This window comes from Alexandromys fortis, unplaced genomic scaffold (genome assembly GCF_014885135.2).
Source record: "Alexandromys fortis isolate MF-2015 unplaced genomic scaffold, M_Fortis_MF-2015_v1.1 scaffold_40, whole genome shotgun sequence".
Taxonomy (NCBI): Eukaryota; Metazoa; Chordata; class Mammalia; order Rodentia; family Cricetidae; genus Alexandromys; species Alexandromys fortis.
In genome coordinates this window covers 7,483,699-7,503,213 of record NW_026067966.1, presented here as the reverse complement: position 1 = coordinate 7,503,213, position 19,515 = coordinate 7,483,699, and the positions used below count along the sequence as shown (strand labels likewise).

Genomic DNA, 19,515 nt, shown 5'->3' with positions numbered 1-19,515 from the left:
GGTCTCTGGTTTTAGTTTTCCAATGCTGTAGAAAACTCATTTCCTCTCATCCTAAAAAGAATGGATATTTTCAAATTAGAAACATTTATGAATGAAATGCTTGTTTTTAAGAGAAAACTACCCTCTCCTGAACTGTGAAACTGGACCATTTGACTACTGAAAGAGGAAATTCCAGCTACTGCCCTCTGTGACATCATGTTGACTTGGCCTTTACTTTTCTGAATTGTCGTTTTCATCGTGCTCTTGAGAGTTCTCTCTATAAAGTCAGATCAGGGCACCATGATGCATGCACTAAAAGTCAAGCCAAACAAAGCATCAGACCTGTCAACACTCGCCAGTACCGATCCTTTTAGCCTCCTTATTAATGCAATCTTCAGAAAAGCATTGCATACATCTGATTTCACGTTTTCAGATCAGCCGCAATTCTGGTAAAAATAATCAAGGATCTGTTTCATTCAGTCGTTTGTTCTACCTTTTAACTCTTCAAGTTCTACCAAAGTGACTCTTGTTAGTGAGAAAATTCCGTTTCATGAGTCTATCATATATGTTGAGGAAAATTTAATAATCATGTCCCCTTGAAGACCTGTCAGTGAAAAGTGAGACTTTTCATGTTTTCTAAATCAATCAGGTCTTTTTAGCCTGAGAACATGGCACCTGTCAGGACAACAGAAGGCAGGAAGGTCAGCACTCAAAGGATCACAAGCCAGGCTACATGGCATGGCCCTGTGACAAGCAGAGACTGTACAACCAACTAGAAGAATTACAGGGAGTGCAAAGAAGGAAACCTAAAAAGCCTAAGACAAGAATCGCAGCCGCCAGACATATACTGTCAGGTGACAGCTTGTCCTCTTCACCCTGAACTAGGTTTCTGAGAACTTCTGTTCACTACAGCAGCATTGTCACTGTTAAATGTAGGCTTACATATCTTTTAGTCTTTCCTTTGTGAGATGATAAAATGTTTACACCATTCTCCCTTCCTTTTCCTCCCTCCAATTTTTCCCATAAACCCTCAGTACAAAATCCCCCATAGAGGCTCTGGCCCCATACAAGCATTTTCCTAAACCTGAACTGACTTTCCACACTTATGTACTAAGAAACTTCAATTAAGGTTTACCTTGAATGGCAGCCCCTCCCGCTACTCCAAATATTATCTTCCATTTCTTCAGTTCCAAAGTCCAAGACAGGCCTTCCTAAGCGAAGATCAAGGTAGTGGTGTGGTTGACTTTCTGTGGGAGCAGAAGAATCTGCCTGCCTCCTTGCTCCTTTCTACCTTCTAGAAACTACTGCACCCACCTCACTCTCCTTCTTCCAACTTCAGAAGCATACTGAAGCTCACTCTGTTCATAGCCAGGGAAAGATCCATTTCTGAGAATGCGTGTAATTAATTAAATTTGGTCCACTTAGCTAACAAGGTATAATCTCTCCGTCATAAAGTCATTAGCTTTAACTGTATCCCCAAGGTTCACGTTGCGGTGTAAAACAACATATTCTCAGGCCCTGAAGATGTAAGGTTTAGATATCTTAGGGACTGCTCTATTACTGTTGTCTCCAAGTCTGATATCTAACTCCTACACTTGGGGTTTATTATGTATGATTTCCCATCTTCCATCTGAGAATTCTGAGTTTCTCAGAGAAGGGATCATTTCTCACCTATGCCATTATACCTATCATATTCAAATTGAAAGTGTGACATACAATGACATCCCTAAGACATTGGACAAAGAGTTAGCAGGTAAAGGAGCTAGCTCGAAGTCCTGTTTTGTGGAAGATAAAACACATAAGAAGTTACCAGTTAAGGAACACTTGTTTTACAAATCAAGAATATTTTTTCAAGACCACAATTTAAAATGAGCAGTAAGGAAATTTTAAGTGTAATCAAATGCAATTCAGCATGAATCGAGGTTTGCCACAATATCAGTGCCGTCGGAGGAGCAGCGAAGCCCCTGCCTATCATTGCAGCATTTGGGAAGCTGGGGCAGAGACAGGGCCTTGAGACCAGTTTTCTGGCTTTTGTCTCAGGACAGCCCAGCATGGACATGCTCTTCTATGCCTTTTCAGGACTTGGAGAGCTGCAGGCTCCGTCTGGATCCCGAGTTGGACCGGCACAGATATGAGAGGAAGATCAGCTTCGCGGGAGTTCTGGATGAAAATGAAGACTCCAAAGATTCTCTCCACAGCAGCAGCCACACCCTCAAGTCGGATGCAGGCGCCGAGGAGAAGAAAGGTAGGGAAGCGCAAGGGTCGCTTCCTGCTTCTGCCTTTCTCACAGGAAGTATTTGGCCTGGGGTCTAAAGTACAAATCTGTGCCCAAATTCTTGACTCTACACAATGTGATCCCAGAGACTCTTCACAGCCGGTGAGGTAGGAAACACCATTAGTTAGAGGTTAAACTTGGCATCTAGACTGCCTTGGCCTCAGTGCCTGGTTCAGCAATTCTCCCTTGACCACAATGAATATGATGCCATCAGCCTTAAGATGACCTGTTATTTTATTAACCAATACAAATGGGAAAACATCCAAATTCAACTATTTTGCAGTAATCCCTTATAACTTTACTTTTTCTTGACAGAGGACTTTGAGACAATAAAATATATGGATATAGTCACTGTGATTACTACATATAATTCTTTGGTAGTGAAAAAGAATATAGCTAAAATATGCTGGTTAAACTTAAATATACAGTCCAAATTTCTTAATTACTTTTCAGTTCAAATTTGTCAGCGTCCATGTTTTTCTACAGGATGCTGTCTTCTGTAGCATCAGATTGTTAATGACACACCAGCTCAGAAGTGGATCAAAGGCTCATGTATATATAATGTGTAGAATAAGAGATAATAAATAAAAAAAAGCCACAAGCTCAACAACTGCATAGCAGAAATGCCTACCTTAGTTTTGGAAACCAGCTAGAACAGTAGGAACCTGGCCTGTCTTGAGTTCCTCTTCAGGACTGTCCCCCTTATACCTTGACCTACTTCCTCATCCCTCTTTACGGCCTGACTAGGTAATAGCAGATAGTCTGCAGGTTTTGCTGCTGATGCTTACATAGTCACAGACAAAAGCAAGAGCCATTATATTTCAGCTGTCACTTGGTGTGATGAACCCTAAGTTCAATTTCACATACGTCAAAATGTGAAGCTGACCCTAGTAAAATGGGTAATATATGGCCCTTCTCTGTATGACCATGTATACATGACTTGCCTTTAAATCCACAGTCCTCTCTTCTAGTCAGTCAGATGACCAGTCTCTGTGCTATATCCTTAGAGCTTTAACTAAGGCAGTGCAGGTAAAACAGGATGAATACACAGAGCAAATGAAAGAGCATGTTAAGTTACCATTGCCATCCTTATCGTCCTGCATTGTGAGCAGCTAAGTCAGATCTCAACACAGAAAAAAACTCCAGCTAGGCCTGAACAGTGTCGGTTTTAAGCAAGGCTCCCCTAAAATGTCACCTTCACTATCCAAAGTTTTTAGTTTTAAAATTTCATTGTCCTTCAATGCTTTTTGTTAAGAGTTTATATCTTAAAAAAAAATCTGTATATCTTGGTAGAAAGTTGATTGTGTGCATTGAAATAATTTCCAGTGTCCCATAGACAATGAATGAGTGCATATTTGATTACTTTAATCGATGGGTGGCATGGTTCTATATAGACAAAACACAAAATATTTTGTCTTATAAGAAATGGGGGTGCAATGGGGAAACTTTGAATATTTCAACAGCAGAATGTTACCACATTTAACATATAAATATCATTATATGATATCCTATTGAATTTTGATGACAAGAGGTTGTGTTCTAAGAAAAATAAATAGTCTCGTGGAATTTATAGACATGAAGAAGTATTAAGACGATGTGATTTAAAATATTTACTGTATATGTATCCAATGAAGGTAACTTCCATTTTTAAACATATACCAACAATAATTTAATTTGGAAACTAGTCTTTAACCATTTGAAGTTATTATTACAATTATTATCTAAATTAAATAAAAATTCCAAATATCCAGTTAAGCTTAAACAAATTCTACATCATCTTATAAAGCAAAAGATTGGCTTAATTATAAACCCATGTCAACTTCATTATTATTTATATAGCTGTCTTTACTGATAAAACTCTCACATGCTAAGTGATTTTTGTTATACAATATGCCTATGTTAATACATAAATGTTGTCTTATAAATAGATAACAGAAACCTAAAACTATGAATAAAATGACAATATAACCCTAAAATGTTCTAAGTTAGTTGGCAAAAGTCTCTCTAAAGATTTGTAAATATTCCATAAGCCATTTGACAAACACATGAGCTACTACAGCCAATACAAAATTGTGACAATGGGACACTGATAAGTGTAATTACTATTTTTTTCTAAAAGTTATACCATCTGTTTTTATAAAAGCAAAAAAATCAGCTCCTGAAATTAGTAACTTGAGAACAAGTAGATTCTACCAAAGAAAATGATCATGAACTTATTCTTAGAAACTGAGAATATCTGCCCAAGATCACTAGGCAGAATCTACAAAATACTTTTATTCCTGCCCCAAAGACAAACTAAAACCGGTATTTCAAAATACAGAAGCATCTCCTCGTTTTGCATGCAGCTCTATACCAGGAGTTATTACAAGTTCCCAGAAGGCAGCCACCAACAAGAGCGTGTAACTGCATCTGTTTCCATTCATACTAATCCATAGCTAAAAGCATATCACTATTAGCATAGCAATTAGTAACACTAAGTGCTAGACTTTCTAAAGATATAATGGAAAGTAAAACAAGTTAGAATATAGGAAGAGCTATGGTTGGAGAAGGTCCTAATAATGGACATTAAACTGAGAGACTTTCATGCGATATTTCAGTAATGGAGGGATCTGCAGACTGAGTGTTCCCAACAGAGGCAACTACGAAGCCAAGGATGTCATGAAGACTGAACTTAGAGCATTTGGAGGAGGGCGAAAAGATCAACAAACTCATTTCAGAATGAACTGGGCAGGAGTGCCAGGAGATAGGTCAGAAAGGGAAGAGGCAGGCAGAGTCTGGTAGATATGCTTAAAATTGTAATTATATTTTAAATATGTTGGAGGTTGAGGGTCAGTGTATGTGACTAAATGTGTAGAAGCTAGGGAGGAAGGAACAGTTAAAGGTAGCTGCACTGGACCAGAGAAAAGGTAATAGGACTTTGAATGCTTGTGATATTAGCAGGACTTGCTAATGCTACCGTATGGAAAGGGAGATGTGTTATTCACATCAGATGAATTTGTTTCATTTTGATTTTAGTTCTTATTGTTAGGAGACATATAGCATATGGTCTCTATGTTTCAGTAGCATATAGTCTCAGATGGTATATTTCATGAGCGACATTAAGCCTGAATTCTCCTCACTGTGTCCCTTGTAAGTAATCGATGTTGTAATTCTGAACCCTAATTTTTCAGGCTGCAGGAGGTCTCCAATTATCTTTTATGTTAGAACAATTTCTCAACGTTAAGTCTTTTTCAGATCCCACTAATTTGAGGTTATTTAGTTTCATTGGTAGCCTAAAAAGTATCATAAACTCAGGCAAAAGGCATTAGTGTGCACCTCTACAAAAATAAAATCTATGAATTATCACTGTAATCTACTCTTTCTTTCTCAATCTACTTACACATGAAATTGCAGTAGTGGTCATTAAAAATAATTAGCTATGAAGTCCAAATTAAACCTAAAAACAATATTGAAAAATACAGTTGGGTGAATCTTGTGTGTTAATCAAAATACAGCATTGTACCCTACAGCTTTTGTGGCTTTTATCCAGCTGTGCTGCCAGAAATTCTTCCAGATGTGCGGTTCTATTCAGGTGTATGCAGGAAGCCCCAAGAAGCTGGTATAAGCAGAGCAGGGGTAATTCTAGACTCTTTCAGTCACAAGAGTAATCCAGAGACTAAACATTCACTTCTCTATGAATTATTCAGACCTCCTTACATGGCGTCAAAAGTTACATTCAACTAACATTTTAAAGGATACGAGTTTTATTATTGGCTTATGTAAGCATTTTGTTAAAGGGAGAAACCTGAAACTAAAATTTGAACTTCCTGATTTCAAAATACATTTACAAGCTTGATTTAAATATTGAATAGGAAATCTTATATCTTTAATACAAGTGTGTAAGGCTAGCCCCTTTCTTCTAATGGTTTTGAACCTTGAATATTTTTGCTTTATCCTACAATTATAAAAATTATATTGATAATATGAAAATTAAAAAGAAAAGAAAAACATATATATTGCCTCAAAAATAATTGTGCTTTTGATTTTTATAAAGTAAGTTTGAAGCTTCCACGTGTTTCTTTCTCCATTTTATTTCCACCCTGGTGACTGTTTCTTCCAGAATACTAAGCACGAATAATGCATCCCATTCTTGTTACATGTAAACTGTAAGATATCTCAGGGCATGCAACATTTATACTTACATCTCATTAAATATTTGATTAAAAGGAGGAAGATATGAAATCCCTAAATGATTGGAAACAGAGCTACCTCAAACACACAAATGTGCATGCACACAAGCATTCTCCTGAGAAGCAATCCCTCACAGTCTTTGCTAAGGAACAGAGTTACACAGCTCTGACTGTCAGAGAGAGGCCACTTCTTGTGCTTATTTTTAATAGATTACTCTACAGATAAGGGTTCCGATGGCAGTTCTCAGAATTCTGTAAGTCCCGTTTCACAGGAAAAACAAAAGCAGTAGAGTCTGATTCTATTGAACCAAATAGGAATGTGATTAAAATGTGGTAGCTCTTCATGGTGATGGTGCTGTGTAAACACACTCATGCTTATGAACCTTGGGCCAGAGTGAGAGCCAATTGTTCCCAGCCACAATGTGCATTTTGCCCAAGAAAGATACTGCACCAGCCCTTCCTGGTCATCCTGGTCTCCTGCCTGGTGAAATGTGGTGACTGGGGGCTGGCAGCAAGGCCAGAAATGCTGCTCAATCAAGACAGCGAAGAGTTGGCTGGTCAGGGACAAATTGGGAAGAATGTGGATATAAACTGGCTGGGGAAAACTAAGCGGGGAAAGCCCTATTTTATTCTTTCAATACAGTTCCCAGCAGGAAGATCAGGATAGGAGGTTCTCGCCTGCTCCAGATTAAAGGAACCCGCAGTTTCCAGGTGAAGAAGGGGGGTTCCTTGTCCAGCATCCGCCGAGTCGGCAGCTTAAAGAGCAGCAAGTTATCACGGCAGGACTCAGAGTCTGAGGCTGAGGAGCTGCAGCTGTCCCAGAGCAGGGACACTGTCACTGACCTAGGTAACATAGAAGAGTGGGGTGTGCAGGGACGTGGGGGGTAAGAAGGCAGGACTCACGTCCTGGAACAGCCAAGTCCATTTCATCCCATGTACACAGAGCAAGACCAGAGCCTGAGGTTAGACAACTCCTTCTGTAGAGAAGCACACTGACTCTTGAGCAGGTGCGTGTGGCATGTGTAAGTCGGTCCAAGTGCAAACTCCGAGTCAGCAGCTGATGTGGGGATCTGAGAGTCTACATTTGAAATAAGCTTCCTTGTGATGCCAGTGCTGCTGACTCAAAGACCACACTTTGAACTTTGAGCATAGAAAGTGTTCACTAGAGAACAGAAACTGCTTTGGCAACAAGGACAATTTTAGAACCCCAGGTATCCATACTACTCATTAGGACTTTGAAAGTCAAATGTTTGAACTTTGTTACTGTAGCCTTCACTTGACAGTAAAATACAAATAAACAAAAATCACTAAGAAGGGGTGGTTGTTTGGACCTGAAACCTAGGGAATCCTCAGTGGGTCACCCGCTTTCTCAAGGGTGTGTTTTCACCAACCATCTGGTGGGAATAGTTGTTTATTCATGATCTTCATAGTCTGTCTTTAAGGATGCTTTTGTAAAATGTGTCAAGTGTAGAGGATGAGCTATACATTCAGTCAAAGCACTAAAAGTCATAGATTACCTCTGTAGGACATGAAGAGTCTCCAAATCTCCTAATGTAACGGTTGTCCAGTATTTGGGCATCTTGACAGACAAGGAAAGAATAAGAAGGATAAGTGTCGAGCTCAGCAGCTGCCTAGAATTAAGTCTTTGGTGCATGTTCAAGAACATTCTCCCTACCAGTCAGTCTCCACTTCTAAGGCAGCAGTAAGTGTGGCTAAATGATCGATAAAGTCTGTCAGACAGAAGCAGAGTGTCTAATCAAAGGAAGTTTAAAATAGAAAATGCTTCTACATCCACCCACCCTCGCCTTTAAAAATAGCTAATTTATGCATTAGTTAAGATTCAACTTATTTTTTCACAAGGAGATAATAGGGCAGAGTGATTTTTGTTGTTGCAGGGTGAATATAACTTTATCATCAGTTAGTGTTTAGAATTATATGAACTGATCAACCCATCCTCACCAGTCACATCAAAGTAACCAGACTAGAGATGCAGCTTTGTTGTCAAAGAGGATCTGTGAAGCTTTTGGATTTGAGGGCAAGGCTTTGTGGGTAGTAAATAAGATGGTGAGATCTCCTTTATATTTCCCATAGACAAGACACAAGGCTTCCTTACAATTGGCTGTCATTGCTGTCAAATCACCGTAATCCTTCCAAGGCCCCCTCGCAGCACTGGATAGCTCCCATAGCAAAGCCAGATGTCTATAATAGTAGTACAGAGGCAGCCACAAGCCCAGGGAGGCATCATGGCCCTATGATGTAAGTGCAGGTTAGCTTGTGTTCCTGGTTAGCTACAACTGTGAAGTCTGAGCAGCCTGGAATGGATTTGGGCACACTCAATATGTAACTGGCTCATCTCAAGGACTTGACTCTTTTTTTTTCCCCTCTGCTCTCATGTCTTAACATTGGAAGCCACCATAGCAGAGATCATCAATGTCTTTGTACTTGCCAGTCCAGTTTGTGGTTAGGGAACAGCTCTTTTTAATAATCTTCTATCAAAGTCCTATGCCCTGTAACCTGTTGGGCCATGGTAGAGTCTGCCCTTGGTTCAAAAGCATGGACAATGACACCATACCGGCGTGTTCTCCAGGGAGACTGAACATTGAACTCTTTCTTGGTGTTCTTTTTTGAAGAAGGGAGCCCTTGGAGTGCCAGTGAACCCAGCATTGAGCCTGAGGGAATGAGCACTGCCGGCACAGAGGAGAATTACCACAGAAATATGTCATGGCTTCATGTAAGTATCCATCTTGGGAGATCTCTAGAACAAAACCTTCCTAGACTGTCAATATAAGTGTGCTCCCAACAGAAAGTGTAGCCTCGTATTTTAGTTGAAGCTCTCAATTCAAAGTGGGAATATTATGCCGCTGGATTGTGTCGAGGACTAACTAAGTAAGGTCTTTTGTTATATGGCTAGCTTCTAGGTCACCAGACCTCAGGAAAAACTCTGAGGGACTGAGCTACGTCAATGCTCAAAATGTCCTGAATGACACATGCCAGGCGTCGTGGTCAATTTTAAACATATTGCTATAACCTTGCGAGCAAGGTCAGTGTCATTCTTGATTCTGTGTTAGAGATGGGCAGGGATAGCGAGTTGGTATAAATATGTTGTACTCATCTGCAAAACTGTCAAAACTATAAATAATTTAATTTAAAAACATTAAATGGATCAAGGAAATTCTAGATGAGAAGATCAAGCCTCAGATAGAAAGCCAGGGTGCAAAGGCATGAAGGCCTCCCTTGGGCAAAGATGGAGCAAAGATTTGAACTGGGCATGAAGAAGTAAGGTGCTTTCTCATATTCTTTTTTTATTGATTTTTATTGAGCTCTACATTTTTCTCTGCTTTTTTTTTTACTGATTTTATTTAGTGTTTTTTGCATCAATATTCATGAGTGAGATTGGTCTGTAATTCTCTTTCTTAGCAATGTCTTTATGTGGTTTGAGTATTTGTAGCTTCATAAAAAGAGTTTGGCAATGTTCCTTCTGTTTCTATTGTGTGGAACAATTTGAGGAGTATTGGCATTAGTCCTTCTTTGAAAATCTTGTAAAATTCTGAGCTGAAACCATCTAGTCCTGGGTTTTTTGTTTTGTTTTGTTTTGTTTTGTTTTTTTGGTTGGGAGACTTTTGATGACTGTTTCTATTTCTTCAGCAGTTATAGGTCTGTTTAATTTGCTTATCTAATCCTGATTTAATTTTGACAAGTGACATTTATCCAGAAAGTTGTTCATTTCATTTAAGTTTTTCAATTTTTGTGGAGTACACGTTTTCAGAATATGATCTGATGATTCTCTGGATTTCCTCCATGTCTGCTGTTATGTTATGTCCCCCTTTTCATTTCTGATTTTGTTAATTTGATATTCTCTCTCTGCCTTTTGGTAAGTTTGGATAAAGCTTTGTGTATTTTGTTGATTTTCTCAAAGAATTAACTCTTTGTCTCAATGATTCTTTGTATTGTTTTTTTTCTATTATGTTGATTTCAGTTCTCAATTTGATTATTTCCTGCTGTCTAGTTCTCGGGTGAATTTGCTCCTTTTTGTTCTAAAGTTTTCAAATGCTCTGTTAATTCACCAGTGTAAGATTTTTCCAGCTTCTTTATGTAGGTGTTTAATGCTATGTACTTTCCTCTTAACACTGCTTTCATTGTCCCATAAATTTGGGTATGTTTTGTGGTCATTTTCATTGAATTTTAGGAAGTCCTTAATTTTTCTTTATTTCTTCCTTGATCCATTGATGATTCAGGTGATCATTGTTTAATTTCCATGTGTTTGTGGGCTTTTTGGAATTAGTATTGCTGTTGACTTCTAGTTTTAAACCATGATGATCTGATAAGATACATGGGATTATTCCAATTTTTTTGTATCTGTTGAGGTTTGTTTTCTTACCGAGCATTTGGTCAATTTTTGAGAAGGTTGCATGAGGTGCTGAGAAGATATATTCTTTTATATTTGGATGGAATGTTCTATAGATGTCTGTTAAGTCCATTTGGGTCATAACATCTGTTAGTTCCCTCATTTCTCTGTTAATTTTTTTTGTCTGACTGACCTGTCCAGTGGTGAGAATGGAGTGTTAAAGTCTCCCACTATTAGTGTATGGGATTTAATGTATTATTTAAGCTTTAGAACTGTTTCTTTTACATATGAGTTTGTCCTTGTATTTGGGACATAGATGTTCAGTGTTGAGATTTCCTCTTGATGGATTTTTTCCTGTGACTGATATGAAATGTCCTTCCTTGTCTCTTTTGATTGATTGTAGTTTGAATTCTATTTTGTTAGATACTAGGATAGCTTCACCAGCTTGTCTCTTAGGTCCATTTGATCGGAAAATTTTTCCCCCAATGCTTTACTCTGAGGTGATGTCTATCTTTGAGGTTGAGGTGTGTTTCTTGTATGTAGCAAAAGAATGGATTCTGGTTTTGTATCCAATATGTTAGTCTGTGTTTTTGTAGGTGAGTTGACTCCATTTATATTAAGGGATATTAATGACCAGTGATTGTTATCTCTTGTTGATTTAGTTTCAGTTGTTGGTAATGTTAATTTCTGTGTTTTCCCCTTCTTTGGAATTTGTTGCTGTGAGATCAATTGTCTGTGTTTTTGTTGATGTAGCCAACTCCTTGTGTTGGAGTTTTCCTTCTAGTACTACACATTGGTTAAATCTGATTTTGTCATGGAATATTTTATTTTGTCTTTTTATAGTGATTGAAGGTTTTGCTGGGTTTCGTAGTCTGGGCTGACATCTGTGGTCTCTTAATGTCTGCATAGCACTTGACAAAGACCTTCTAGCTTTCATTGTCTCTAATGAGAAATCAGGTGTAATTCTGATAGGTCTGCCTTTATATGTTATTTGGCCTTTTTCCTTTGCAGCTCTTAATAGTCTTTTTTTATTCTGTATGTTTAAAACGTGTTTTGATTATTATGTGGTGTGGGGACTTTTTTTTTGATCCAGTTTATTTGGTGTTCTATAAGCTTCTTGTATCTTCATAGGCATATCTTTCTTTAGGTTGGGAAAGTTTTCTTCTATGATTTTGTCAAATATATTTTCTGTGTTTTTGAGTTTAACTTCTTCTATATCTATTATTCTTAAGTGTCCCATATTTTCCTGGATATTTTGGGTTAAGCTTTTATTAGATTTAATGTTTTCTTTGACTGATGAGTCTATTTCTACTATTGTATTTTCAATGCTTGAGACTCTTTCTTCCATCTCTTGTATTCTGCTGTTTATGTTTGCATTTGTGGTTCCTGATCATTTTCTCATGATTTCTGTTTCTATAATTCCCTTGGCTTGTGTTTTCTTTATTGTCTCTATTTCAGTTTTCAAGTCTTGAATGGTTTTTTTCATATGTTTGATTGCTTTTTCTTATTTTTCTTTAAGGAATTTACTGATGTCTTCTAATTTTTTGTTTGATTTTTCTTCCATTTCTTTGAGGGATTTCTCATTTCCTCTTTAAGAGTCTCAAACATTCTCCTAAAGTTATTTTTTAGGTCATTTTCTTCTATTTCATCTATATTTGGTTGTTCAAGTCTTGCTATTGTAGGGCCTCTAGATTTTACTGGTGTCGTGTTGCTCTTTGTGATATTGCATGTGTCCTTACCTTGCCTACACATCTTTCCCTCTAATTAGTGTGATTGGGGCTGTCTGTCACTCTGGTGATTAATCATCTGGGTGCCAGTGGATCCAAGGCTCAGATGGTTGTTCTTCGTGGTACAGTCAGTGCCATGGTTCTAGTTACCCCACTGGTCACTGCATGTTCCTGGAGATCACTCAGAGCTCCTGGGGTTTGCTGGGCTCCTGTGGAGTTTGCTGTCTTGGGCCTGCTCTGGCCTAGGTTGCTGGCTCAGACTTGTTCCTGTAAATGTCCTTGGTCTGGATCTGCTTCTGGGGAGGTCCCTGGCTTGGAGTTTGTCCTGCAAAGGTCTCTAGCTCTGATCAACTTCTTTGGAGATCCCACATCCCAGACTTGGGTACACCCAGACCCTCAGAGGACCTGGCTCAGGCTTACTCCCTCGGAGGTCCCAGACTCACGCCCAGACTCTTCAGTGGTTTTTGGTTCCTGCCTACTCCCTCCAGACCAATGCCTGGACCCACAGAGATCTCTGGTTCCTGCCTACTCCCTTGGAGGTCCCAGATCACGCCCAAACTGGCAGAGGTCCTGGCTCATGACTAGTTCCTGGGAGGTACTAGACTCACGCCCAGACCAGCAGGGGTCCTGGCTCAGGTCTACTCCCTGGAAGGTCTCAGATTCATGCCTGGACATACAGCCGTCTCTGATTCTGGTCCTGAGTCCACTCACTCAGCAGTTGCTTCTCTGTACCTGCTTTTGTGGAGTTCACTGTCTCAGGTCTGCTCCAGCCTAGTTCACTGGCTCAGTCAGTTCTGCCTCCACAAATGTCCCTGGTCTTGAACCACTCCTGTGGAGCTTACCATCTCAAGCCCACTCTGACCTAGATCGCTGGCCCAGTCCTGATTCCGCAAATGTCCCTGGTCTGGATCTGCTCCTGCTCCAGTGGAGTTCACTGTCCCAGGCCCATTCCTGCCCAGGCCACTGGCTCAGGCCTGCTCTTGTGGAGTTTCCTGCCTCAGGCCTGCTCTGGCCTAGGTCACTGGCTCAGTCCACTCTCTCATATTCTGAAAGAAGCAAACTTCCTGCTACTCCTCTTGGTCTACTTCCTTACTATAATCCATCTTTTCATGAACAGGCAGATGAAAATTATAAGGACACAATAATAGAGATATTTACACATTTTGTAGAAACCCATAGGATGGGCAGCACCAAGTGAGCTACCTGATATCCACTATGGACTTACTGATGATATGTCAGTGCTGGCTTATTGTGATAAGTGAATCACTGTGATGCAGGGAGTTGATAGCAGCCAAGGTTGTACATGTACGCATCCAAGATGTGCTAGGATGTTATCTGTACTTTTAGCTCAAGTTGACTCTGTATCTTTAGAAATGTTTAAAGGCTTTATAGGATGCTATTCTACATCAAGGACTCACTCTGTCCTGACAGATAACAAAGAATTTCAGTATTTCTTTCTGCAGCACAGTAAAGTTGTCAGAATTTCTATTCTATTTGTCAGCCGACTTCCACGTGGCTTCTTTGCTATTTAGTCAGCAAGCACATAGAAAGGAAAGGCATCTCTCAATGCCTCCCTTCCTCTCTATCCTGTCTTTGCTGTTTTCCTGCAGAGGTATGGCTCCTATTCAGATGGGAGCTAATGGATAGCAGAGTTGGAATCTCAGTTTCTTCTGTTTGTCTGATATTTGGGGCTACAGCTCTACCTCGGGTCTTCCGTTTATGCACTCACTCTGATCCCTCCAGGAGCTTGGCCAATGAACTTGGAACATGCCATGCCCGTGCATAGAGAGGCCAGGGGAGGATGCTGGCTGTCTTCCCTTTTCACTCTTCATTTTATTCGTTTAAAGAAGGGTATCTCACTAAACTCAGAGTTTATCCATTTCAGCTAAACTGGAAGGCAAGCCAGCCAACCAGCCAGCAAGTTCTTGGGATCTACTTTTCTCTGCCTTCCCAGTGCTGAGGGTACAGGCACATACAATCACACAGAGATTTTATGTGGATGCTGAAGATTCAAACTAATTGCTTTCATGCCTGTACAAGTACTCTTTACACACTGAGCCATCCTGATAAACCAGAAGCTGCTCTTTGTTCTTTACTTTGTGGGGTCCTGAGTCATGACAAATTGTTTCATTAAAGACAGCAGGAGACAACTAAAAAGAGGGAAATCACAGTCATATGCAATTTAGTCAGAAAGGGGCATTCCAGCACCTTGCTATATGCTATCAGTGAAAAACAAGATGTTGGACTAACTCAAATTCAGTGGGAGGAGCTTTCACAGAGTATAGATAGCAGATTGTATAAATCATTAAGCATCCTCTTAGAAATAAAACTAGTAAAGGAATATCAGTGTAGAATGTTAAAGTTATAGATTATAGATTGCTAAACAAGTTGTTGCTGACCTCAGAACTTCTATATCAGAATTCTCTGAAGCAAAGTCTAGTGAAATACTGCGTGTGTGTGTGTGTGTGTGTGTGTGTGTGTGTGTACTTGAAAGGTGTTCTTGGTATTTCTCTTGACCACCAGATTCAGAGTAACATGAGAACCTTTTGAGTTCTTTCCTATGTCCTCCCCATACTACAGTATGAAGCAGCGTATCAGAAGATACACAGTAAATTTGGAAGTGAGCTGGGTATTCTACCAAGACACCATTTATATTTGTTGAAAATGTTGGAGGCTTAGATATAGTTTGTTTGACAGGAGAATGCAGATGACTGTGGCTTGCATTTTTGCCTCAGAATAAGCAAGACATGTTAGTCTTACGGCACCCTGGGCCTGCTCTGCCAAGTAGGTTCAGTTGCCCTCCTCTGCTTGCTCGGGTTTTTTGTTCTCATTCATCATGGCACACAGTCCTTCACAGGTTAGTCCCCAAGGTGGGAGCTGGTTTCCTGGGTGACAGAGGCATTTACAGTGTTGCTTTATACAAACTATCTTTTAAGGAAGGTTACTTTCAATGTTATGCACCTGGGTTCAGAATATAGCACCCACAACCTGGTCACAACTGTCCATAACTCACATTCCAAGGGATTCAGCACTCCCTTTTGACTGTCACAGGCATGCATGGTGCAGATACAGATGTGCAGATGAAACACTCACATGTGTAAAATAAAAGAAATCTTAAAACATTTTGAAGTTGCAAACTTGGAGTCTTGGAGCTTCTGTGACAGAGCACTTGCCTAAGATTACACAGTTCCAGGAGTTTGATCCTAGCACCACAGAAAACACAAGCCACAGATTTGGGATGAAGAATTGTTGCTCTGTGATGGATACCTGTTTTGCATGTGCAAGGCCCTGAATCTGAGCACCAGAATTGCAATTTTAATTTGTATATTTCCGTTGCAAATTCGTTTCTATGTTAAAATAACTGTATCATTTAAATCAGCCGAGTGCGTTTCTAGAATCCTAGTAAGAAAATCTTAGGAGATGTGTTTGAACCAGTTAAAGTATTTCAGACAGGGAGCTAGAGTGGCTTAAGAGTCAGAATAGGAAGTGTGTGTAAGGTGGCAGGGCATCAGCGGGAGGGCTGAAATGAGGCTTTCTGCTGGGGTTCAAGTTCCAGTTCACGATGACTATCCAGACTGAAGGTGTGGAAGTGTTCTCAAGCACCACCCAGTGCAGGCGGGAGTTGAGGGGGCACCCAGGTGTTCAGGGTCAGTTAGAGAACTCTGGAACTGGGCTCACCATTGTAGACTCTTCCTTCTGGCTCCTGTCACAGCGGAAGAGCTGGGAGGGATAAGATTTTGAAACTATTTGGAAGCCATATACTTCACAACCAGTGCTCATGTGTTTCTAAAAGTCGCTCTTATTAACTAAGTATGGAGGGAGAACAAAGGCCAAATAATCAGAGCCCCATAGCTAGCTATTGACCTGTGGGATACTGTTTTTGCTCACTGATGAAGAGATCTTGCTCTGACTCTCCATCTTCCGTTCCTGTGTTCCCTTGTTGCCTGGTTGAATATGTGGGTATTTATTTCCTTTCCAGGTCATGATCTTACTATGCAACCAACAAAGTTTCATTTGCACCCATGTGGACTACTGCCACCCCCACTGCTACCTGCACCACAGCCGCTCCTGTGCCCGGCTCGTCAGGGCCATTAAACTGCTGTACGGGGACAGTGTGGACTCCCTGCGTGAGAGCAACAACATCAGCAATGTGGCTTTGAGGGGCAAGAAGCAGAAGGAGGTGAGTGAGCAGTCACTGGGCAGTAGAGCAAGGGCAGGAGAAAAGACGTATTTATAGTGATGTTTTTATCTGCCCTGGATATTAAATTTCGAGCATAGGCAATTATAGAAAGCAGACTACACAGATCTATGCAGCGCTAAGAAACAGCAGGAGATGTGTGAGACAGACAGATGCTTTGTCTGTGTTTGTGAGTCAACATGCAGCATTACCCAGACTTTGTTTTATAGACAAAAATTCCGGGAGTTTGTGGTGGTAAGAAAAAGAAGGGAGAAGAGCTTCTCCCTGGGACCTGCGAACAGGACACCCCACATGACAAGTAACACTCCGCAGGGATGGTTAGGGATTGTACAATGAGAAAGAGTCCTGGATTATCCACGTGGACTCAGTGTTGTCATGTGTGTCTTCACAGAGGAAGAAAAGACTTCTGGGAGTCAGGGGCAGAGCAGGTGACAACAGCAGACAGCAACGTAGAGAGGGGGCCATGAGCCCAGAGGATGCAATGTCTAGCCAGAGGACAAGGGGTTACACTCTTTAAAAGTCTAAAATCATCACTCCTCAGAAAATCCCTGCGCAAAAAATCAGTGAGATGGTTGTTTAAAAGTGTGTGCTGCATACAGAAAGCTATCACAGTTTTGCTAAGATGCGTCAAGGGAGGAAGACTAAATGGAACCAAGTAATTACTGTTATTAAATTGGGAGTGTGGGGATTTTCTGCTTTTTTCATAGTTTTGTCTTTTTTTTTTAGCAACTCTGATATGCACATGTATTATTTTTGAGTAGAAAGATACACCACACCGGTAGGGATTTTAAATACCACACATCTTTGCAGAAGCTGTAAAACACACCTCTACACCTCTGTGCAAAGATATAGCTATAAAATAATTGTAAAGATTTTTATGGTATATATTTATTTATATACATATGTATACTTTATATACAGCATATTTCCTATTTATTAATTGCTTTATATTTCTAAGTATGCATTTCCATGGTTTTTATTCTTTTTTTTTTTTTTTCAAAACCATAGCTAGAGCTCTGATCTCCTCTTTTCTATGTAGGTTCATTTTTAAAGATGGTCCCAGGCCAGTCCTATAACGGATTCATTGTCTTGGATTTTTTTTTTTTTGTCAGATTTTCAGGTGACTTTCTCGGGGCATGTGCATGCTTGTAGATTTGCTGTTTCTTTTGAAATCTCTCCATTTATCACACTATGAAGCTTTGCCAAAAATGCTTGAGTTTACCTTTTCTTTTGGCATAGAGGGGAAAGTGTTTCATTGGCCTGGCCCGCCTGGCAAAATAAATAAATGAGCTTTATTCTGTGAGGGGATTGCACAGTTTGGAATGAAAAAAAAAAAAAAGCAAAACAGGAAGGAATCCGAAGTCAGAATTAACAAACAAGGAAGGACCAATTCTTCTCCAAACTGTTCTGTTCTGTCCCTCCCAGACTTGGCACCTTGGGAGTCAGCGGCAAGCATTGTTTCATCTCTGTGTAGAGAAAACAGCCTGTTCTGGAAGCAGGCTAAAGGCACAGTTTGCAAAGAAGAGCTGTTGTTTTCTATAGGTTTTTTTTCCCCCAAGAAGCCACTTTACCTATCCAATTTATGTTGAGATGATGGGAAGTATCGATTTATTCTTCCCCAGTCGCCCTGTCTGCCTTTCTGTATCTTAACACTTGAAATACTTTTTTTCTTCCCTGACCACATACTTGAGCGTGTACCTTGGAATAGAGTGTATTTATCTAGATTAACTTTTATTTAAAGTTTCTTTTAGCCACTTGAAAGAACATAATCAAACCTGGAATGAAAATCAGGAAACCTTTGTTTTTCTCAAGTGTGGAGAATAACTAGCTTTGCAACTTGGTCAGAGCATGCCCCTGCTTGTGCCCTTGTTTCTTCAAACGTAAAAGAGAAACTTCAGAAGAATCATATTTAATACCCTTTTCCTCAACAAAGCCAATGCTTTTCAGAAAGTGTTAAGAAAAATTATACCTGTTCAAAACAAGTTATACCATCAATTAGAAGGTATACCGTGGAGAAAAGCACTCTGGGTTTTGTAAACGTGCCTTCAATACATACTTCTCCTTCCCTTAGTGCTCAGATAAGTCCTGCCTAAGGACTCCTTCACTGAAGAAGAGGGTTCCAGATGTCAACCTGGAAGGGAAAAAGGACTCCGGGATGCTGAAGTACATCAGGCTTCAGGTATTTGCATGTGGACCAGAAACATGCATAGGGCATTAGCAGGGAAGAGCCCCCTACAGCCTGCCAGTCAGGGTTTGGGACACAAAATAAAAGCTGGACTTGTGTTGCCATGAATACTCACTCTCTTGACTGGCAAGCAAAAACCAAGTGTGCAAGGGGTGGAAAAATCCTTTTTGCTAAAACATCCAGTTACACAGAGTGAGGCCTAGAATTGGGGTGAACTGCAACTTTCACACTTTGTGGTCTCCGATGGAGCTAATCTCCCACTAGCATGGCTCTCCACAGGTTTCCAAATGAGACCATCTATATCCATACGCCCAGTCTGCTTCTCTGTCTCTAAGACATGGGCAAGGAATTTCATTTCCCTAGCGCTTTGTTGTCTCCTCTATGAAAAAAGGATCGGTTTTAACCCAGGCTTTTTCAGACCCAGGCCAGCTGGCCTTGGTGAATTCCCGATAGGACCTGAGACCCCAAGAACAATGGCAATGGGTTTTTGATCCTACTGCACCTATTGGTTTCGTGGGAGCCTAGGCAGTTTGGATGCTCACCTTACTAGACCTGGATGGAGGTGGGTGGTCCTTGGACTTCCCACAGGGCAGGGATTGCTCTTTGGGCTGACGAGGGAGGGGGACTTGATTGGGGG

General features: G+C 40.3%; 1 protein-coding gene across 1 annotated transcript in view; it reads left to right on the top strand.

Annotated features, from left to right (window-relative positions):
• Positions 1–19,515, top strand: part of Unc80 (unc-80 homolog, NALCN channel complex subunit) — a 178,201-nt gene that overhangs the window by 85,075 nt on the left and 73,611 nt on the right. Inside the window, 5 exon segments of the mRNA XM_050154194.1 lie at positions 2,059–2,224; positions 7,067–7,270; positions 9,054–9,154; positions 16,475–16,675; positions 18,765–18,872. Of these exon segments, the coding sequence (XP_050010151.1) occupies positions 2,059–2,224; positions 7,067–7,270; positions 9,054–9,154; positions 16,475–16,675; positions 18,765–18,872 (780 nt within the window).